The sequence below is a fragment of the Dasypus novemcinctus genome, chromosome 24, assembly GCF_030445035.2.
Source record: "Dasypus novemcinctus isolate mDasNov1 chromosome 24, mDasNov1.1.hap2, whole genome shotgun sequence".
Classification (NCBI taxonomy): domain Eukaryota; kingdom Metazoa; phylum Chordata; class Mammalia; order Cingulata; family Dasypodidae; genus Dasypus; species Dasypus novemcinctus.
The window spans coordinates 1,727,599-1,750,260 of NC_080696.1; the positions used below are offsets into that span (position 1 = coordinate 1,727,599).

Sequence of the window (22,662 nt, forward strand, 5' to 3'; positions counted from 1 at the left end):
CAAGCCCCCACCCACCCGCTCCTCCCTCCAGGCCTCGACTCCAGGCTGGCCTGCCTCCGTCTGGAGGAGAGCTGGGGAGGAGGCCGGGTCTCAGGCCCATTCGCCCGCTGGGATGACTCCCAGTCCCCGCGTCCTGCGGCCCCGAGCTCCGGCCGTCTGGCCCTGAAGCCACCCCTGTGACCCCCTCTGCAGTGTCCAGCCCAGTCCTCCGGCCCCGCTTTACTACATTCCTGGCAGAGCTCTGTGCCGTGCAGCGCACCTGCCAAGGCCGATGGGCCAGTCCTGCCCGCGGGCTCCTTCTCTGTGTCCTCGGCCAGCCCCCGGGGCCCGTCTCACCCAGAACCCCTGGGCACCCTGCCCTATTCGCAGGCCTCCCCTGGCCTCCGTCTGCGCCTGCTTCCAGTGTGTTGCAGGGCACCCCCGCTGCCCGCCCCAGCCCTGCTCTCGGGCTCTGAGCAGTTCCGCTTGCCCAGGGCCCACCCAGAAGGGCACCTGAGCACTCTCATCTGCTGGACACATGGCACCTGGAAGGTCCGTTCTTGAGGCGGGTGGTCATTGTGGTTGACAGAAACGAGACGGTTCTGTCGAAGATCTCAACACCGTGCCCAGACCCCCGTCCATCCCCACCGCCCGCCTCGGCCGCACACACAGCTCAGCAGAGGTGCTGGCCCTTCCCACGTCTTAGCTGGGTTCCCCTGGAAGCAGAGGCTGAGTCAAGTTCCCCGCTGGGGAACTCTGGGAGACGGGGTGGCGCACACCCCAGAATTGAGGGTCCTGGCGTGTTGGCCCCGACCCGTGGCCACTGAGGGCTTCTCCAGGCACTGACGCGCTGGCACGTCTGGCGCCCCCGCACCGCGCACCAAGCGGAAGGCCGTCCTGAGCAGAGACGCAACAGTGCGGCGGGCGGTGTGGGCAGGCGGTCAGCAGCCTCCTTTGCTCAGCAGCTTTTGCGAAGCAACAACCACCCCTGAGGAGAGCTGCCACCCAGCACGGAAACTGTTAGCCGCTTCTAGGAAATACCACGGCAGGTCTTGGGGTGTCAGGCGCGCCCCGCCGTCACGTCAGCAGCCCCTCCGCCAGCCGGGCCCGGCCTGCGTCTGCTCTGGCAGGCGGCAGCAGGGGCGTTGCTGCGCCTCACAGGCCCCTCCCCGGGCGCCCCGCACCCTCGGGCCAAGTGGGGGCCCTTCTGCGCGACGGCTCCTGCAGTCCCGACTCCGAGGGTGGCGCTGAGCTGAGTGGCAGGAGCTGGGCCTCGAGGCCGCAGGAACCTCTGGAGGAGCCGCAGGGCCCTGGATGCGGCCGGAGGCTCAGCTGCCCCCCCTGGGCTGCAAAGGACCGTGTGATGGGCTCACGTCACCGAGGCTGCAGGGCCGGACGTCACCGAGGCTGCAGGGCGGGAGGGCCCTCCAGGGCAGGGAGACAGCCTGGGGCGGTGCCCTGGTGACTGGTCAGGGCCGTCATCCGCCGGGCCTGGTTCCCTGGGGAGAAGGTTCTGTTCCGGGCAGTTCATCTGGGGCAATCCCAGGAAGCACAGTCGGCAGCAGAGAAATGGGGCGCGGGCGAGGACGCCCGATGGGTGCCCTCCAGCTTTCCTGGAGCCCAGTCCCGCTGGGGAGCTCGGGGAGGCGGTGGAAAGCGCCCGGGGAGGGCGGCGAGCCGGGCTGCTCACTCGCCAGCTCCGCCGGCCGAGGGCGTGGGTGCAGCGGGAGGCGCCGGCCTGTGTCGGCGGCAAACAGGCTCTGGCACTAGAGAAAGGCCTCAGGGAAATGGTCAGGGGCGCCCTGAAGAGGCAAGGGGTGCGGCACCCCTCCGCCTTCCAGGGACAGTCCCTGGCCTCAGCCTCCCGAGAGGAAGCGCTTCCTGCTTGACGTCGGTTTCGGGAGCGCGTGTGTTCTCCTTCGTCTGCACCTCCCGGCTGTCTGGGGCCCAGTGGCACAGACTCTGCCAGGATGTTTCTAGTCGAGGCGCCTGGGCACCAGGGGGCAACGGAGCCCCTCCCCGCATCGGCCCACCCCGGGCTTTTTCCCGCACGGCCAGTGGGGAGGGGGTGGGCCCAGGATGGGACTTAGACCCGGGGCCCAGGCAGCCCTCTGCCCTCCTCTCACCTGCGTTTCCCAGCAGCCCCGGGCCCCCAGCTCTGCGTTCCGCCCAGTAGGAGCGGCGGCCTCGGCTGGGAGAGGACCTGCGGTGGACGGGCCTCTGGCTCAGGGAGCTCGGCCGCAGCTCGGACCAGCCCTTCCCCTTAGCGTCTTCCAAAAGGAAAACCTGCCAGAAGAATGGAAACTGCTGTGCGGGGAGAAGGGAGGTCTTTTCAATAAATGGGGTTGGGTCAATTGGACTTCATGTATCCAAATCTGACCTCAACCTCATGCCACACGCAAAAATAAATTCCAGGGAAGCAGATTTGGCTCAACAGATAGGGTGTCTGCCTACCACATGGGGGATCCACGGTTCAAACCCCGGGCCTCCTTGACAAGTGCACAGCTGGCCCATGCGCAGTGCTGATGCGCGCAAGGAGTGCCCTGCCACGCAGGGGTGTCCCCCGCGTAGGGGAGCCCCACGCGCAAGGAGTGCACCCCGTAAGGAGAGCCGCCCAGGGCGAAAGAAAGTGCAGCCTGCCCAGGAATGGCGCACACACAGAGAGCTGATACAAGATGACACAATAAAAAGAAACACAGATTCCTGGTGCTGCTGATAAGGATAGAAGCAGTCACAGAAGAACACACAGTGAATGGACACGGAGAGCAGACAACTTGCGGGGGGGGGGGTGATACAAAAATTTTTTTTAATAAAAAATAATTTTCAGGTCGATTTTGAATCAAACAGTAAGTCTCCACGCGCTTGAAGATAGTCATATAGTCAAGAAACCTTTTGCCCACGTGACTTCCAAGCTCGGTTTTCCCGCCCACGTCCCCAGCTGTAGAACGAGGTGCTCACTGGACATGGCGGAGGTGGCTGCAGTGGACACCAGACCTCTGTTTTCTTGCCTGGAGAAACTTCCAGAGAGCCCACTTGCTCCCCAAAAAGGGACCAGTTCTCCACGGCTGGGAGTTCTCTGAGGCTTCTGGCTCTCGACCTTGGGTGACCACCGTCCCCCAGCCCCTGCCCGCTTGCCTCTGGACTCTCGAGCTTCCTCGCTCTGTGCCAGCCGGGGACAGGGACAGCACCTGCTGGGTGACGGGAGCAAACGGGCTTGCACCTCAGAACCCAGGCTGGTGTTCGCAGGACGACCCCAGAAGGAGGCCCCCAGGTGTGGCCCCCGCCCGCTCCTGTGGACTCCAACCGTGACCTCTTTCTCCCACTCTCCTCTCCTCTCTCACTGTGAGATTTATGATGAATAGAACTTTTTAGCGGATGCAGTCCAAGTTATCAACCTTTTCTTTATGGTTAGTGCTTCTTTGATCCTGTTTGATAAGTCATTTCATTGTTTTTACCGTTTATCACCTGGAGTTGATCTTAGTGTATGGTGTGAGACAGGCGTCCTATTTAATGTTTCTTCCCACCATGGGCAGCCGGTTGGCCCCCCCAGTGTAGAGACGGCCTCTTCCCTGACGCCCTGGGAGGGGCCCTGCACAAATGAGGAGTCCGTGCGCGCAAGCCTGTTCCGGGCCCTCCTTCTCACCACTAGACTCTTTGACTATATTTACACGAACGCCACACGATCTCAATCACTTCATTTATTTTTTTTGAGATTTTTATTTATTTATCCCCCCTCCCTCCACTGTCCATTCGCTTTGTGTTCTTCTGTGTCTGCTTGTCTTCTCATTAGGCGGCTGCGGGAACCGATCCTGGGACCTTCCAGAGTGGGAGAGAGGTGATCATTCTCTGCACCACTCAGCTCCCTGGCCTGCTGCATCTCTTATTATCTCTCCTCTGTGTCTCTTTTTGTTGCTTCATTTTGCTGCGCCAGCTCTCCGTGTGGGTCAGCACTTCACGTGGGCTGGCTTCCCTCACCAGGAGGCCCTGGGTATCGAACTCTGAACCTCCTATATGGTAGGCGGGAGCCCAATTGGTTGAGCCACATCCACTTCCCAGTTACTTTAGATCTACAGTAGGTTTTGATATTCAGTAAGGTAACTTAGTTCTTTACGACCATCTTGACTACACTTGGCCCTCTGTATTACCATGCAAATTTTATAATCAATTTATTAACCTCCATTTTTTAAAAAACCTGCTGGATTTTAATTGGGATTACATTAAATCTATGGGCTAGTAAAGGGAGAATTGACATCTTTAAAATTTGAGTGGGGAGCAGATGTGTCTCCAGTGGTTCAGTGCCAGATTCCCAAATGGGAGGTCCCAGGATTGGTCCCTGGTGCTTCCTAAATACAAAAAAGCAAACAGCAATAAAATGAACAAAGGCACCAACTTGGGGAAGCTAATGTGGCTTGGTGGTTGGGCACCAGCTTCCCTTGTAAGTCCAGGGATCTATGGTTCAATTCCCGGCCCCAGTACCTTAAAAAATATATATATGTATAGTATTTCAGTCTATGACTATTGTATACCCCTCCTGTTTTAGTTTCCTGGGCCGCTGAGGCAAACACCGTGCTGTGCGTTGGCTTAGACAATGGGATTTATTAGCTCGTGGTCTTGAGGCCGGGAAAAGCCCAAGTCAAGGCGTCATCGAGGCAGTGCCTTCCTCCCGAGCGCCGGCGTTCTGGGGCCGGCTGCCACGGGCCCTGGCCCTGGCTCCTGTCACTGGCCGTGCACGTGGTGGCCTCTCCTGGCCCCACCCTCTCCAGGTTTCCTCAACCTTCAGCCTGGCTCCCCGTGGCTTCTCTCTCTGTCTGAATTTCAGTGGGCCACACCTTAACTGAAGTAAGCTCCTTAGAAGTCCTGCTTACAGGGAGCAGGTGCGGCCAGTGGCTGAGCACCTACTTGCCATGTGTGAAGTCCTGGGTTCAATCCCTGGTACCTCCATAAAAAAAAGTACTACGTACTGTGTGTTCACACTCACAGGAATGAATTAAGTTTAAGAACACGCTTTTCTGGAGGTACATCACACCTCCATTTATTTAGATCTTTTAAAAAACCTCTTTTAATGGTATTTTATAGGTCTCTGTGTGGAAGATTTGCACATCTTTTATTCGATTTATTCCTAAGTATTATATTCTTTTATGCTATTGCAAATTTTATTATTTTCTTACTATCATTTGCTGGCTGTTTACTTTGGTATATATAAATATAATTGATTTTTTGTCAATGATCTTTTATAAATATGAACAAAAATTACCTTGTTTTGCTCACTCACAGTAATACTTTATTCACAGATTATCTTGGATTTTTTATTTTAAAGATTTATTTTATTTATTTATCCCCCCTTTCTTGTAGCACTAGCCATCTGCTCTCCGTGTCCATTTGCTGTCTGCTCTCTGTGTCTGCTCGTCTTCTCTTTAGGAGGCACCAGAACCAAACTTGGGCTCTCTCATGTGGGAGAGAGATGCTCACAGTCACCTGAGCCACCTCAGCTACCTGGTTTGTTGTGTCTCTCGTTGTGTTTCCTCTTTGTATGTCTTTGTTGTACCTCTTGTTAATAAGCTCGCTGCGCCTGCCTGTCATGCCAGCTCACTGTCTTGCTCGTCTTCTCCAGGAAGCACCTGGAACCACACCTGGGACCTCCTATGTGGTAGGCAGGAGCTCAATTGCTGGAGCCACATCCATTTCCCTTGGATTTCCTTAAAAACACATTCATGTCATCTACAAATAAGGACAGCTTCGTGTCTTCATTTCTGGTCCTCACTTCTTTTCTTTCCCTTTTCCCCCTACATTCACTGGCTGGAACCTCCAATGCAACGCTGATTAGATGAGGTAAAAGAGGGCTTCTTTCTTTTACTCCTGATCTCAAAAGACAAACTTCAGAAACTGATGTGGCTCAAGCGGTTGAGCGCCTGCCTCCCACGCGGGAGGTCCCAGGTTCGGTCCCCAGTGCCTCCTGAAAAAAAAAAAAAGCAAAACAATAAGCAAACAAATGAAAAAACCAACTCAGGGAAGCCAATGTGGCTCAGTGGTTGAGCACTGGATTCCCACATACCAGGTCCCAGGTTCAATCCCTGGCCCCTGAAACCTCAAAAAAAAGAGATAAACCTCTAACTTTCACCTTTAAGTATCATGTTTGATTTTATAGGTACCCTTCTATTCCTGATTTTCTAGTTTATAGTTCCCTTTTTTCTAATTTTCCAAATTTTAAAAAAAGTTATGAATAGATGAATTTTATGAAATGTTTTCTGCAGATATTGAGATAATCATATGGCTTCTTCCATTATTTTGTTGATGTGATGGATTACATTAATTATATGCCTAATGTTAAACCATTGCAGTAACAAAGTGCATGTTTAATGGTAAACTCTCATGTACCCTTCCTCCAGGGTATACCAGTTATTCCAGCGGTTAATGTGCAGCCACCGTCTCTTTCCTCCCTCCCTCTCCTCTGACTTCTCCTCTCCCCAAAGGTACCCACTGGCCCTCACCCTTCCCCACCTCCTGCCTCTGCTTGAAGAAAACAAAATCCAGACACGCAGAGAGCCACAAGCCCTGCACTCTGCCGTTCAGCCTCTCTGCTGCTATCCTGGAGAGCCAGTGGGAGGAGCACATGAAGAAACACAAATTACTTGGAGTCATTCCACCTTGATTCTTTTTTATTTTAAAGGATTTTATTTATTTATTTATTCCCCCTATACACATACTCCTTGCTTGTGCTCGCTGTCTGCTCTCTGTCTCTGCTCGTCTTCTCTTTAGGAGGCACCAGGAACTGAACCTGGGACCTCCTATGTGGAAGAGAGGCATTCAATCATTTGAGCCACTTCAGCTCCTTCTTTGCTGTGTCTCTCATTGTCTTTCCTCTTTGTGTCTCCTTGTTGCACCAGCTCGCTGTCTTGCTCATCTTCTCCAGGAGGCACCAGGAACCAAACCTGGGCCTCCCATCTGGTAGGCAGGAGCTCAATCGCCTGAGCCACATCCACTTCCCTGCACCTTGATCCTTACCCCCCTGGATTTAGTCTGGGTCCCCTCTGATGGAGCTCCAGGTAAGCTCATGGGTCATCATCCACAGCCCTTGCAGCTCTTACTCCCCAAAGGTGGGGACATCCAAACCTCCTCCTCCCCTCAGCCTGGCAGGGGGGCGCAGAGCGGCAGCCCCCAGGTGGGGTTTGGGGCAGGAGGGGCTGCCAGGGGCTGGGCTCCGGTGCACAGACCCCACCGGGGGCGGAGCGGAAGACCTGTGCCTGCAGGGGCTTCCCAGCGGGCGGCAGTGGCAGGGCATTTGCCGTTCCTCTTGGCAGTTTTGTGCCTCGAGAGGAGCCAAGTGTTCACAGAGGGAGGCGACGTGCCACCAAGGGGCAGCTTGCAGTTCCTGGGGCCAGCATCCCAGCGCCCCATTTCTCCTAAGTTCTCCCGCCCCTCCCCTGCTGGCTGGGAGTGAAGCTCCCCTGGCTGAGGCTGGTCCCCGGGGCCAGGCGGCCAGCGCTCCCCAACCGGGGAGGGGAGGGGCAGGTGCGCCCCGGCAGACTGGAAGGCCGGCCGTGAGCACCGCCCCAGGGCCACTCCGCAGCGTCCAGCACCGCCCCAGGGCCACTCCGCAGCGTCCAGCTCAATCCCCAGGGCCACTCCTCAGCATCCAGCACCGCCCCAGGGCCACTCCGCAGCGTCCAGCTCAATCCCCAGGGCCACTCCGCAGCGTCCAGCACCGCCCCAGGGCCACTCCGCAGCGTCCAGCTCAATCCCCAGGGCCACTCCTCAGCATCCAGCACCACCCCAGGGCCACTCCGCAGCATCCAGCATTGCCCCAGGGCCACTCCTCAGCGTCCAGCTCAATCCCCAGGGCCACTCCACAGTGTTCAGCACCGCCCCAGGGCCACTCTGCAGCATCCAGCACCGCCCCAGGGCCACTCCACAGCGTCCAGCACTGGCACCACTCCAGGGCCACTCCGCAGCGTCCAGCACCACCCCAGGGCCACTCCGCAGCATCCAGCTCAATCCCCCAGGTCACTCCACAGCGTCCAGCTCAATCCCCCGGGTCACTCCGCAGCGTCCAGCTCAATCCCCTGGGTCACTCCGCAGCATCCAGCTCAATCCCCCGGGTCACTCCGCAGCGTCCAGCTCAATCCCCCGGGTCACTCCGCAGCGTCCAGCTCAACCCCCCGGGTCACTCCGCAGCATCCAGCACCGCCCCAGGGCCACTCCACAGCAGGACAGCCATGGTGTAGCTAGTTCCTGCAGGCTGCCCTCCGGCCTGGGCAGGCTGCCCTGAGGTCCACCGCGCCTGGAGGCCGTCCCTGTGCTCACCACCCCTCGCCCCACCCTGACTCCACCTGCAGGGCGGGGAGGGTCCGGCCACTTTTGAACACAGAAGCCGGTGTCCGCCTCTGCGGTGATGCTGGCTTGTCTGCGCGGCCCCCCTAGGGGCCACTGGCCAGGACGAACCGGCTTTCACCTGCGGCAGAGCAGCAGGGCCCTGGGGCGGGCCAGGCCAGGGGCAGGTGCCGGAGACGCCCGCTTCTGCCCGCTTGAGTGAGGCAGGGGTGTCTCCTGCTGGGTCTCACCTGAAAACCAAAAGGCTCGTAAGCAAGTCTCAAGGTTGACTGAGACGCACCCTCAGGAGAGCGCAGCAACACATGGCGCCTGCATGTCCACGTGTCTGCATGTGCGTGTGTGTGTCTACGTGTGCACATGTCTGCATGTGTCTGTGTGTGCATGTGCATGTGTGTGCATGTGCGTGCCTACGTGTGCATGTGTCTGTATCTGCGTGCGCATGTGTCCGTGTGTGCATGTGTGTCCGTGTGTGTGCCTGCATGTGCGCGTCTACATGTGCATGTCTGTGCGTCCACGTGTGCATGTGCATGTGCCTGCATGTGCACGTGCATGCGTGTCTGCGTGTGTACCCACGTGTGCATGTGTGTGCATGTGTCTGCGTGTGCGTCTGCATGTGCGTGCCTGCATGTGTACACGGACCGCAGCTCAGTGGGGCCCGGCAGCACCGAAGGGGCTCCAAGACCCCTGGCAGTCAGCCGCCTGCTGCGGGCTGTGGGGGCGGCTGGCGGTGCTGCGGGGAGGGGCCGCGCAGGCTGGGAGGCGCCCCCACCCCCAAGGGCAGGCCTCGCTGGCCTTGCTGCGCTGGCCTTGGCGGCGAGGACCCTTCTGTTTCAAGGGGTTCCAGGCAGGGTCCTGGGTCACGGACGAGTGAGGGGCAGAGTCCAACCAGGGAGTCCGCGGACGCTCCCAGCGCCGACCCAACGCGCTCATTCCAAGGTGGGGGACATTGGTGCGCTGGCTGCGCTGGCCGGTGCTGGCCAGAGACTGCCCCGAAGGCTGGCTCGCCGCGGGCCTGTCCTTCTCCCGGCCCCAGCCAGGGTGGGCCCACGTCTCCCCCTCTCCTTCCCAGCCAGATCCAGGGGCAAGCAGCTCTCTTGCTGTCTTTCTAGCTGTCTTGGCTTCAACTCCTGTTTCCCCTGCGCTTTCCTTTTTGATACTCAGGAGCCTGTTTCCAAAGCAAAACATAACCGAGAACACTGAGCTGCTGTTTCTCCCTCAGCTTTCTGAGACGGCAGCCCCAATTCTCCTTTAGGCAAAATGGACGCGACTCACCCACCAGGGGCCAGGCCGAGAGAGGAGGGGGCGTCCGAGGGGCAGCCGCCCGCCCCAGGGAGCCTGTTGTTCCAGCAAAGCAAGAGTTAACTGGAGCATTAGGAAGAATTAGAGTGGAAAGCACTTTATGAGCCAAAAAACAAACAGCAAAACAAAGAGCAACAGACTTCTACTTCTGAAAAGATGGTGTCGGTGTATTTTTCCCTATTTCTTCTGCTAAGCTTAACTAAAACCTAGACTTTACATAGAAAACAAACCTTCAACGGCTCTGAAGGGGGCGAGGAGGAGGCAGAGTCTGCTGGGAAACTCAGCACGTGAGAGGGACACGGGGAGCCCCTGGATTTTATCAGACCCAGAGCTAAAGAAACAGGGAACCCGGGAACCCCAAGTGTGCAAGGAAGAGCCCGCCAGGGAACCCCGAGTGTGCACGGAAGAGCCCGCCAGGGAACCCAGAGTGTGCACGGAAGAGCCCGCCAGGGAACCCCGAGTGTGCACGGAAGAGCCCGCCAGGGAACCCCGAGTGTGCACGGAAGAGCCCGCCAGGGAACCCCGAGTGTGCACGGAAGAGCCCGCCAGGGCCCCCCAGCAGCCCCGCTGATGGCCGGGCTGCGCTCAGGGCCGTGCGGGCGGGTGGCCGGCGCGAGTGACTGCGCTTCTCCCCAGCCCTTCCCGCGTCTCTCGCCTCCCAAATCGCAGCGGCGTCCGGCCAGTGGGAAGAGCGAGATCTGGAGCTGGTCGTGAAGGGGCGTCAGGAGCCTGTGAGGGTGCGTTTCAGGGGCCCCGGGCCCCCCACTGGCCTCCCGTCGCCCGCACGCGGGGGGGCCCGTCCACTTTTCCAGGGAGAGCGGCCATCACTCCCGGAAAATGCTGTCTCTCCTCCCGCATCAAGGACGGGACCCCACGTGAGCCCCGAAATAAACGCTCATGACTCGCCAAAAAAAAGCCCCCAAAGCCTGTTTCCCTGAGCCAAAGGACCAAATAGGTGCAAGCTAGTCAACAGGGACTTTCAGACGGTAGCCGGCCCAGCCCACGAGGAGACCGCCACCGCGCCAGCAGAGGAGACGGTAGCCGGCCCAGCCCACGAGGAGACCGCCACCGCGCCAGCAGAGGAGACGGTAGCCGGCCCAGCCCACGAGGAGACCGCCACCGCGCCAGCAGAGGAGACGGTAGCCGGCCCAGCCCACGAGGAGACCGCCACCGCGCCAGCAGAGGAGACGGTAGCCGGCCCAGCCCACGAGGAGACCGCCACCGCGCCAGCAGAGGAGACGGTAGCCGGCCCAGCCCACGAGGAGACCGCCACCGCGCCAGCAGAGGAGTGCAGCGCCACCCTCAGCGCCCACGCAGAGCTCGGGCCTGCCCTCGCCCCCGCAGTGTAGACCACAGCCTGCCCTCACCTCCGCAGTGTAGACAGCAGGCCTGTGCTCCTCGCCTCCGCAGTGTAGACCGCAGCCCGCCCTCCTCGCCCCGGCAGTGTAGACCGCAGCCCGCCCTCCTCGCCTCCGCAGTGTAGACCACAGCCCGCCCTCCTCGCCCCCGCAGTGTAGACCACAGCCCGCCCTCACCTCCACAGTGTAGACAGCAGGCCTGTGCTCCTCGCCTCCTCATTGTAGACCTCAGCCCACCCTCCTCACCTCCGCAGTGTAGACCGCAGCCCGCCCTCCTCACCTCTGCAGGTGTAGACCGCAGCCCGCCCTCCTCACCTCTGCAGTGTAGACCACAGCCCGCCCTCCTCGCCCCCACAGTGTAGACCACACGAGGCGTGGATGCTGCAGTTTGGCAGGTCCAGGCGTCCAGCCCCTCCCGCTGGATGGGGTAGAAGAGGCCCTGCAGGGTCAGGCCTCCCACCACGGCCAGGGCAAGGCCACCCCTCACCTGGCTGCCCCGCGCGGAGCCACAGCTCCCACCCCTCCCCGGTGTCAACGGAAGCCAGAAGGGACTTTGATTTCTGCCTCTTCCTGTTGTAATGAGGTGGAAACCTCCTGCCAAAGTGGTATCAGTAAAAGCCAGTTGAAAGAGAATGTTTAAATAAAATCCAGAGTCTCACTGCATGATGCAAAAACAACCAGGTTTCAATCAAAAATCACTTGTCATACCAAGAACCAGGAAGATCTCAAACTGAATGAAAAAACAATCCATAGATACCAACACCAAAATAACAGAGATGTAAGACAATTGCATTACAGACAGGGGAGGGTAGAGGGAAGTAAAATGAGGCAAAGATCCCATACCTCACTTACAGTGATAAAATGTTGACACAAATAGATGGGTCAGTTATGTACAGATAAGGTAATACAGAGAGCAAGCACCAGAAAAAGCCATACAAAGAGATACACTCATTTTGTGTGATCTATGTATATTTTTCAAAAAAAAGATCCCATAAAAATAAAATAAAATTTTTAAAATTGGGGGGAAAAAAGTGCGGTCACCCCTCGGGCTGAAGCGTGGTTTGCTGGCCTGGCGGGGGAGCGGCCGCGGTAGGCCAAGCCGCTGCCCCCATAATAGGGTGGCTGGTCGAACTCACCGCCACCCCTGAAGGAAGCTCGGCATGGGCGCAGAGTGCCCTCGGGTCTCCCCTTCTCGGCAGCCATGCTTCCGCGGCCGCCCCTCCTCCCGGATTGCGCCACACGATGCCTTCTTTCTCCCTGCGCAGGCGCAGGGCAGAAAATTCCAGTCTGCCCTTTTCCCCTCCCCCGACAGCAGCAACAGCCAGGTGTGGGCGGAAAAATCCAGCCCGCCCTTTTCCCTTCCCCCGACAGCAGCAACAGCCAGGCGTGGGCGGGAAACTCAAGTCTGCCCTCCACCCCAGCAACAGCAGCCACCAATCCCGAAACCCTGCCCTTCCCCCAGCAACAGCGACAGCCAATCCCTAACCACCACCCCTCCCCCGTCCAGTACCGCCCACTGACCTTTTGCCGGCAACCAATCAGAACAGGGCGTGGCTTCGACCAATCAGCCTTCCCCAGCCCCTATAAAACTGTTGCCTCTCCCTCAGTAAAGTGGACTTGCGTGTTTACCTTGTCTCCGCGGTAGTTCTTCTGCCGTGCGCCCTCCAGTCCTGAGAGCCCCCGACAAGGGCCTGGCCTCCCTTGTCCCCAGTTCGTCGCCTGCTTCTCCGGGCGACCCCTTCGTCGCCTGCTTCTCCGGGCGACCCCTTCGTCGCCGGCTTCGCCGGGCGACCCCGTCGGCCAAACCGCGCAACCCCTTGTGAGACCGATCCCTCGTCTGCTGCCGGACCGACCCCTCGTCCCAGGTGGGACCGACCCCTCGTCCCAAGCGGGACCGACCCCTCGTCCAGAGCTGGACCGACCCCTCGTCCGCAGCCAGACCCCACCTCTACCGACCGAGCAAGCCGCCGCAAAAAAGAGATACAGTTAGAAACACAATAGATAAATAAAAATGAAGTTCTAAGAAATGTTCAAGGAACCCACAAGAAGCCAGGAAAAATAAGACAGAAATGAAAAACAGAGAGAGAAAGAAAAACAACAACAAAAAAAAGGTAAATTAAGCCCTAACATCAGTAATTGCATTCCATGTAAATGGCCTAAACACGCCAATTAAAAGACAGAGATTGGTAGAGCAGATTTTAAAATATGACCCGATTATACACTATTTACAAGAAACTCACTTTAAATACAAAAAGTTTGGCAGATTGAAAGTAAAAAGAGGGAAACGGACTTTGGCCCAGTGGTTAGGGCGTCCGTTTACCATATGGGAGGTCCGCGGTTCAAACCCCGGGCCTCCTTGACCCGTGTGGAGCTGGCCATGCGCAGTGCTGATGCGCGCAAGGAGTGCCGTGCCACGCAAGGGTGTCCCCCGCGTGGGGGAGCCCCACGTGCAAGGAGTGCGCCCGTGAGGAAAGCTGCCCAGCGTGAAAAGAAAGAGCAGCCTGCCCAGGAATGGCGCCGCCCACACTTCCCGTGCCGCTGACGACAACAGAAGCGGACAAAGAAATAAGACGCAGCAAATAGACACAGAGAACAGACAACCGGGGGGGGGGGGGGGGATTAAATAAATAAATAAATCTTAAAAAAAAAAAAAAGTAAGTAAAAAGATGGGAAAAGATAAACATTAACCAAAAGGAAGCAAGAATGGCTATATTAATATTGGCTAAAGTAGACTTCAGAGCAAAGAAAGTTACCAAAACCAGAGAGGGGCATTATATAATGATAACCCACCAGGAAGACAAAGCAATCCTAAATGCATATGAACCAAACAACAAAGGGACAAAATGTGTAAAGCAAAGACTGATATAACTGGAAGGACAGAAAGGCAAACCCATAATCAAGGTGCATGTTCAGCCCGACGGGGGAGGGTGACATAGTCAGCAAGAAAACAGAGGGACTGAGCACCCCCAGCCAACACAGCCCGGTCACAAGCCCAGGACCCTCCACCCAACCCCACAGAATGTGTGCTGAAGAACACACACCAGCAAGGCCACACCCTGGGCCAAAAACAGACCTCAAAAACGTAAGAGGGAGCAGACGAAGCACAGCTGAGCGCCTGCTGCCCATATACAAGGTCCCGGGTCCGATCCCAGTACCTCCTAAAAAGAAAAGAAATGTAAAAGAATTTAAGTCATACAGAGCGTGTTCTCTGACTACAATGGAATCAACCTGGAAATAACAACAGAAAGATAATATGAAAATCTCCACGCACTTAGGAACTAAATACACAGTTCTAAATAATCCATAACTCAAAGAGGAAGTCCCAAAGAAAATTTAAAATATATTAAACTGAAAGAAAATGCTAAGTGCTAAGATGGAAATTTATATCACTAAATGTATATACTAGAAAACATACTCAAATCAATAATCTAAGCTCCCTCCTCAAGAACGCTGGATAAGGAGAGCAAACTAAACCCAACGTAAACAGAAAAAATGACATAATAAAGAGAAGAGGAGAAATCAATGAAATTGAAAACAAAAACAATAGAGAAAATCAATGAAACAAAGAACTAGTTCTTTGATTCTTTGAAAAGATCAATAAAATTGACAAACCTCTAGCAAGGCTGAAAAATGTAATAAGGACACAAATTACCAATATCAGGAGTGAAAGAGAGACTATCAATAGACCCTACTGGCATCAAGATGATAATGAAAAAATACTGTAAATAACATCATACACATACATTTGACAACATATATAGAAAATGTACAAATTCTTCAAAGATACAAACTACTACACTTACCCAATATGGAATACATCATTTGAATAGCCCTATAACTATTAAAGAAATTGAATTCATCATTTAAAAGCTCCACACAAGCAAACCTCCCTGCCCATATGGTTTCACTGGACAATTCTACCAAATGCTTAAGGAATTAACTCCAGTTCTACACTATCTCTTCCAGAAAATAGAATAAGAGAGAACACTTCCCAATTCACTTTATGAAGCTAGTATTACCCCGATACCCAAACCAGACAAAAACAGCACGAAAGAAACTATGACCAACATCTCTCACGAATACAGACAGAAAAATCCTTAGCAAAATATTAGCTAGTCAAATTTGGCCACCTGTGGAAGGAACTACACACCTTGACCAGGTGGGGCACAGGAGGGAGGGTGGCCCCTCCAGAGGAGCCCAGGGCACGGCCCGTCTCTCTCCCACTGGCCGAGCCGTCAGGGACGTGAGCACCCGAGCAGGGCTCCCGGCCCCTGGACGCTGCTTCCCGACCTTCCAGCCGGCCTCCTCCCGCTCACAGTGGACTCCACCCTCTCCACTGGCAGCCCCGGCGGCCTTGGCTGGCCCTGCTCCTTCTTGACCCCTGCGGTGCGTGGTCCGTCAAGGAGCCTGTCCAGAGCCGACGGCGGAGAGGCGGCTCTGCCAAGCCCGGGTCCGAGAGGAGCCCAGGCAGGAGTCTCTGGTGCATACGGAACGGAGCTGCGGGGTGTGAAGGCACGACACGGAGCCCAGGAGAGCGCGAGGTGCCCAGCGGCTTTAATGAGCCCACTCGGCCCGCCCTCCTCACCCGCGCCCCCACCCGGTTCTGGACAGGTCCGGCCTGCCCCGGGCGCCGTCAGCCCTTCTGCTGCCTCAGCCGCTCCAGCCGCCTCCGCAGGTCTGGCGGCACCTTGGCCCCTGCTGCCAGCAGCTCCCGCAGCCTCTGCTTGGGAGTCTTGGTGAGGCGGAAGTCGCAGCGGGTGGGGCCCTCTTCAAAGGCCACCCGGCAGCTCCGAGTCGCCTCATGGTAGCCCTCGGCGCTGGCCGTCACCACGTACTCCCCCGGGGTCAGCAGCCTCCAGTAATCCCCGCCCCACGCTGACGAGGAAGGGCAAGGTCAGGGCCACGGCCGCAGCTGCCAGCCCCCCCCCCCCCCCCCCCCCCGCAGCCCTGCAGCTGCACGTGCATACACACCTGTGCACACAGGTACACATGCCCACAGGTAGACACGCACCTGTCGTCACGTCATGGTTGATCCCGTCCACCGCGATGACGGCGTCTGCAATCCCCAGCTCGGTGTCCTTGTCCCGCACGACTCCAGCTATGCCCATGCGCACCTGCGGGAGAAGCAGCACATCTCCTCCAGCCCGAGGATGATCTCAGGCTCTGCTCCCCTAAAGCCTGACCAAGGCGTCTGTCTGCTATGTCTCGAGGGGAACTTGCTTCCAGTAAAAAGGTCTCCTGCTGGAGAACAGGCCCCTGGCCTGGGGCCACACTAGGCACCTGGCAAACACTTTTGCACGTCCCTGAGTCTGTGATTCTTGCTCTGGCGCTTGCCTTGCAGGCGCCACGGAGGTTTTCCCCACGGAGCCATGACACGCCGCAGGAGCACCACTCGCCGACCTCAGCTTCCACCCCTGCCTCGCATGAGCCGTTTCTGAGATGAGCTCTGGGAGGGATGAGCCCTGGAGGGGCCTGCACAGCCCGCTGGTGCCCGGTGTCCCCTTCCTGGGCCCCCCAGCTCATTCTGCTGCCCGGTGCTGCCCGCGGTGTCCCACTAGCCTGAACGTCCAGCTGGACCTCAGAAGGACCCGAGTGGTGAGCAGCCGATCGGGGCGGCTTGGGCAGCCGAAGGCCCGGGGTTTGGCCTCACCTGTTCCAGGTAGGTGAGGAGGGCGTCTTTGTTGTTCTCCCACTCCTGGGGCAGCTCGTCCTCGTGGGGGAACTTGTCACAGGACAGCTCCACAGTGACCTCGAAGCAGTTGGTGTGCAGGTAGCTGAAGTCGTTCATGCCTGGGGGGCAGACGCCGGTGCTCAGCCCCAGCCACCTCCCCGCGGGGCTGGGGGCCGGCCGCCCTGGGGCACGTACTCCCGGGGACGGTGTGCCAGTCAGCCCCATTGATGACGCTGCCGTGCAGCGAGAAGTCCTGGTTGTGGCAGGGCCGGCGTCCTGCGTCCTGCATGGCGCGATTCGTGCCGGCGTAGACGGTGCTGAGCCAGCGGAACACGGGCTCGTCGGGCGTGGGCGTGGGCTCCCGCGCCACCCAGGGCGTCCGGGTCATGTCGAACGGGTAGGACACCACGAGCTCGCCGCCGTGCAGGTTGGCGCTCAGCACGAAGGGGATGCGCTCCATCCAGCGGATCACCGCCCGCGTCTCGGGGGCCACCTGCACAGAGACAGGTCGGGAGGGGCAGGGGCCGCCGTGCCACCCTCAGGCCCGGGCACTCACGGTGGCGTTGGGCAGGACGTAGTAGGCCGGCAGCGGCAGGTGGTGGTTGGGGAAGGCGTGCGGCACCAGCCCGTCGTCCTCCGCCTCCCACAGTGGCGTGTTGAGGTCGGCGAAGTTGTGGTTGAGGTCGATGCCCTGCTGGGTCCAGCGGCCCTCGGCCCAGCCCACCAGCTCGGAGCCCTGAGGGGAAAGCACTCAGTGGGCGCGGCCCAGCCCCCCAGCTCCGAGCCCTGCGGGAGAGGGCGCTCAGCGGGCGCGGCCCAGCCCCCCAGCTCCGAGCCCTGCGGGAGAGGGCACTCAGCGGGCGCCGCCCAGCCCCCCAGCTCCGAGCCCTGCGGGGAAAGCGCTCAGCGGGCGCGGCCCAGCCCCCCAGCTCCGAGCCCTGCGGGAGAGGGCGCTCAGCAGGCGCGGCCCAGCCCCCGAGCTCCGAGCCCTGCGGGGAAAGCGCTCAGCGGGCGCGGCCCAGCCCCCCAGCTCCGAGCCCTGCGGGGAAAGCGCTCAGCGGGCGCGGCCCAGCCCCCCAGCTCCGAGCCCTGGGGGAGAGGGTGCTCAGCGGGCGCGGCCCAGCCCCCCAGCTCCGAGCCCTGTGGGGAAAGCGCTCAGTGGGTGCCGCCCAGTCCCCCAGCTCCGAGCCCTGTGGGGAAAGCGCTCAGTGGGCGCGGCCCAGCCCCCCAGCTCCGAGCCCTGTGGGGAAGGCGCTCAGCGGGTGCGGCCCAGCCCCCCAGCTCCGAGCCCTGTGGGGAAAGCGCTCAGCGGGCGCGGCCCAGCCCCCCAGCTCCGAGCCCTGCGGGAGAGGGCGCTCAGCGGGCGCGGCCCAGCCCCCCAGCTCCGAGCCCTGTGGGGAAAGCGCTCAGTGGGCGCCGCCAGGGTGCAGCCCGGGGCGGGGCGGGCTTGCGCCCGGGCCTACCCTGCGGTGGGCGGTCTCGTAGCCGTCGGGGTTCATGGAGGGCAGCAGGTGGATGCGCGTCTCCGAGAGCAGCCGCGTCACCCGCGGGTCCCCCCGCAGGAACTCGCGGCACAGGAACTGCATCAGCAGCAGCAGCAGCTCGCGCCCCAGGGCCTCGTTCCCGTGCATGCCCGCCACGTAGCGCACCTCGGGCTCTCCTGGGGGCACACGGGGGCTGGCAGGGGCTCGCGGCGCCCGCCCGCCCCGCGCCGCACCCGCGCCCGCCCGCGGTACCCAGCTCGTGCTGCCCCGGCTGGTCCGACAGCTCCATCACGTACAGCTTCCGGCCCCGGTGGCTCTTCCCGATGCTGTAGACGCGGGTGACGTTGGGGCACTGCTCGTTCACCTGCCTCATCAGCTGGCCGCCGTGGCGGGTCGGGGAGAGGGGTCAGCCCGGGCCGGCCCGGGTGCCAAGGCGGGGCTGGGAAAGTCAGAGGCGGCCCCGCGACGGGGCGGGGAGCACGCACGGGGGAGCAGGGGCGAGAACGCCAGGGGGCGCGTGCCAGGCGGGGGGCAGAGCTTCAGGTCAACAGGGGAAGGGTGGGGAGGCCGGGAGCACGTGGGCGTCCCAGCAAAGTGGGGGCCACTGCTGACCTTCCTCATGGCTTTATAATCGTGGTGCCGGAAGTCCAGGGGGTCAGAAGATGCCAGCCGGGGGGCCTCAGGAACCAGGCCGTTGGGGTCTGGCGGGCAAGGGCACCGTGGAGCGCGCTGTGCCCGCCCCTCGGGCCTGGCGCCAGCCCCCGCCCGCCCGACCGCCCACCTGAGACCGGGCAGGCCAGGACTTCCGCCCGCAGGCAAGGTGCCCCTCCCTGGAGCCAGGTCTGGGGCAGCAGGCGGACGAAGCGGGCCACCTGGGGCGCCGGCAGGAGGTTCAGCACTGGAGCTTCCGGGTCCGAATTGGCAGGAAACACCTGGGGGCAGCCAGGGGAGGAGCTCAGGTCTCTGAGCCCGCGGGGAGCCCAGCTGGGGCTCAGCTCTCCAGCCAGAAGGCCCCGGCCCCGCTGCAGCGCTCACGGGCAGCCGCGCTCGGGCCCATCCCAGCTGGTCAGACCCATATGGCCGCGGGACTCGGGAGCGGCCAGGCCTGGTGTAGGAGGCGGGAAGGCCGGAGGCACGAGGAAGCAGCGCCCCAGGGACCCGGGCCCAGACGGGGCCGTCCAGCAGGAAGCCGCGGCTCGACGCCGGACCTGGCGCGAGGGGCGGCGGGTGGACGGGCTCCTGGGGCCGCCCGCCGGGCTCCATCCCGACAGCCCTTTTTCTCCCGGGGAGCCCAAGCGCACCTCTGTACCGTGTCCTCAGGAGTCCACAGCGGCCAAGCGCCCGCTGCGGTCCGAGGGCTCCGGCCCACTCACCGCGTCCAGCCCGCTGCTGCGGTTCCGGCTGCCCCACCAGCTCCGGCTGTCGTTGCTGAACTGCACCTTGTAGGAGGTGACCCAGTCGTACCTGGCAGCGGAGAGGGGCAGGATGGCTGGTGCCCGCGGGCCCCCGGCCCCCACGCTCCCAGCCTCACCTCCAGACGGAGTTCCTGCCCTGGGTGATGACGCCCGAGAAGCGGGTGGGGCGGCCGGCGTCCACCTGCAGCCAGGGCTCGGCATCCTGCTGCTCGGCACACCAGGCCCCGTCGTGCAGGTCGCCGTCCTCCAGGCCTGACTGTGGGCAGGGGTGGCGGCGCAGGCCACGTGAGGCGGGCAGGGAGGGTGGGGGACTGGGGGCAGGCTCTGAGCGTGGGCCACGTGAGGCGGGCAGGGAGAGTGGGGGGCCGGGGGTCAGGCTCTGAGCGAGGGCCACGTGAGGTGGGCAGGCAGGGAGGGTGGGGGGCCGGGGGTCAGGCTCTGAGTGAGGGCCACGTGAGGTGGGCAGGCAGGGAGGGTGGGGGGCCGGGGGTCAGGCTCTGAGCGAGGGCCATGTGAGGCGGGCAGGGAGGGTGGGGGACTGGGGGCAGGCTCTGAGCGTGGGCCACGTGAGGCAGGCAGGGAGGGTGGGGGACTGGGGGCAGGCTCTGAGCGTGGGCCACGTGAGGCGGGCAGGGAGAGTGGGGGGCCGGGGGGCCGGGCTCTGAGTGAGGGCCACGTGAGGCAGGCAGGGAGGGTGGGGGACTGGGGGTCAGGCTCTGAGCGTGGGCCACGTGAGGCGGGCAGGGGGAGGGCTGGAGGGGGGCAGGGGGCCGGGCTCTGAGCGTGGGCCACGTGAGGCGGGCAGGCAGGGAGGGTGGGGGGCAGGGGGGCCGGGGGGCTGGGGGGCCGGGCTCTGAGCGAGGCCCGCTGACCTGGATGTTGAGCCGTCCCCGGTGTGGTCCGAGGCCATAGGACTGGCTGCTGGACGCCTCCAGCTGGCTATCGGAAACGCGCAGGGACTCCAGGCCCAGAGGGGGGCAGCCTGGAGCAGGGACAGAGCGGTGAGGCGGGCCGGGGAGGGGGTGGGGGCCGGGGTGGGCCCTGGAGGGCAGTACCTGGCTCCTGCTCGTCCGGGAGGCCGCGGGCCCCTGCAGGGCTGGCGGTCACTGAGGGGCCGGGGCGACTGGCCTTCTTCCGCTTCCTCGTGACGACCTTGGTCTTCTTGACGACACGAACGCGGACGTTCTGTTCGGGGGGCCCTGGCGGAGGCCCTACATGGGGAAACGGCCGAGACCCCAGCTGGAGCGTTCCGCCGCGGCGAGGAGCGCGCGAGCCACGCAGGCCCCACCGCGGGCTCCCGGGGCCTGGGCACAGCGGTCACAGCCGCGGTCGGACCCCCGCCTGCCTCTGCAGCCACGTCCTTGGCTCCTTCCGCCTCCTTCCTGACACAACCGTGGCTTGGCCAGCCTCACCCCTGACCTCCCAGTGCAGAGCCACGTCCAGTCACTGGGACCGGTCACTCGCTCCAAAGCACAGAGTCGGTTCTCCCTCGGGGCCTTTGCACGGTTCCCTCCCCTGAATACGCCCCCTCCAGGAAGCCCTCCCAGCTCCAGACGAGCCTCCTGCCCTCAGACTTGGGTCACCACCATGTGGCATCTCCAGGGATGAAACGGCATCTGCAAATCAGGGTCCACCTGGACGCCGGCCTCTCTAGGGCTGGGCCCAGGAGCACAAGCCATGCCGCCCGCGCCCCGAGGCGGTCCCCAGATCAGCGCTCTTCTGTGCCGCAGCCCTGACTGCGCACGCTGCGCTCTCTGGCTGTTTCTGAGCCAGAGAGGGGCCCGTAGGCCCCCTCCTCGCCCTGCCGCCCTCCTTGCCCCCGATGCTGCTGCTCCCCTTCCCCAGCGGGGCCCGCCCCTCCCGGCGGCCAGGCCGGGACTCCAGCTCCCGTGCTCCCGCCAGCCCCCGCCGCGCTCTGCCCGCCGTCCTGCCTCGCAGTGCTCCTTCCCCGCTCGGTTTCCTCATCTGTAGAAAGGGAGGCTTCCTGCAGGGCGGGCCGCTGACTCGATCCTCGCTGGGAAGGGGCGGGGGCTGCTGAGTCAGCAGCGCGGGGAGCGGTGGCGGGGAGGGGGCCTGGGGGGCCAGGCCGGCCCGGGACTCACCGTTCTCCGTCCCCGCGGGCGGCCGGGCCCGGGTGCTGCGCTGGGCCGGGGTCGCGGCCGGGGCCTCGGTGGACGCGGGCGGCGCAAGTCCCAGCACCGAGGGGCCAGCCGCCCCCAGGCCCAGGCTGCCGACGGCAGGCGCGAAGGCGGCCGCGGCGAGCAGGAGACCCCACATGGCGGGGGCTCGAGGTGGGCTGCGCGAGGCCCGCGGCCGTCCCTTCCTGCGCGCCGCTCGGCAGCCCCCCGCCCCTTCCTGCCGCCTGTGCCGTCCCCACCGCACGCCCCTCGGCGGCGTCCGGCCCGCCCACAGCCCGCTCGCTGGCGGCCGGCCGGGGAGCCGAGGGGAGGGCGCGGGGGGCGGGGGCGCGGACCCCGGGCTCCCGGGCGGCGGTGTGCCGGGAGCCAACTGCGCGCTGCCCCTGCCAGCAAAGCCCCCGGCGCTCGGTTGCCCTTCATTCTGCGAGGTCGCCCCGTGGGCACACTTTGTGCCATGCCCGATGTCAGGCGCTTTACGCGCGTCCTCTCCCTTGGACCGCATGTCACCAACTGGCCAACAGGCTGGGCACCGGGAGCTGACCGACTTGGCCAAGGGCACAAGGCTGGGAAGGTGGGGCAGAAAAGCACAACCGGACAGGGCGATCCCCCCTGCCCCCGGCCAAGCGGGTGGGACAGGACGGAGAGAGCGAGGGGAAACCGAGGCAGGGGCAGGTGGCAGGGGAGGAACTGGCCCCCCAGGGATGCTTCCGGGGGCCGCCGGGGGTCCCATGCAGAGGGGCGCCCCTGCCCCCGCCGGCCGCCCTCCTCGCCCCTCCTCGCCCCTCCTCGCCCCTCCTCGCCCCTCCTCGCCCCTCCTCGCCCCTCCTCGCCCCTCCTCGCCCCTCCTCGCCCCTCCTCTGTCCCCGCCCTCCTGGCTCCCTCGCTCGCCGGCTGCCACGTTCCGAGTTACGTAACCTGCAGAGCGAGGAGCCGGCGCGCGGGGCTGGGGGCGGAGGGCCGAGCTGGCGCGCCCCCGCCCCGCCCCGCGCC

The 22,662-nt window shown here is 61.8% G+C and overlaps 1 protein-coding gene across 1 annotated transcript; it reads right to left on the bottom strand.

Annotated features, from left to right (window-relative positions):
- Positions 1-15,496: 15,496 nt before the first annotated feature.
- Positions 15,497-22,390, bottom strand: CPXM1 (carboxypeptidase X, M14 family member 1). Its single transcript, XM_058287437.2, has 14 exons — positions 21,637-22,390; positions 20,590-20,745; positions 20,407-20,516; positions 19,651-19,790; positions 19,493-19,583; positions 18,901-19,051; positions 18,732-18,820; positions 18,372-18,495; positions 18,099-18,295; positions 17,192-17,371; positions 16,831-17,128; positions 16,615-16,754; positions 15,976-16,078; positions 15,497-15,839 (listed from the first exon to the last, which is right to left on the bottom strand). Exons 1-14 carry the CDS (start codon positions 22,172-22,174, stop codon positions 15,598-15,600), a joined length of 2,559 nt encoding a protein of 852 aa, XP_058143420.1. The 5' UTR covers positions 22,175-22,390; the 3' UTR covers positions 15,497-15,597.
- Positions 22,391-22,662: the final 272 nt, after the last annotated feature.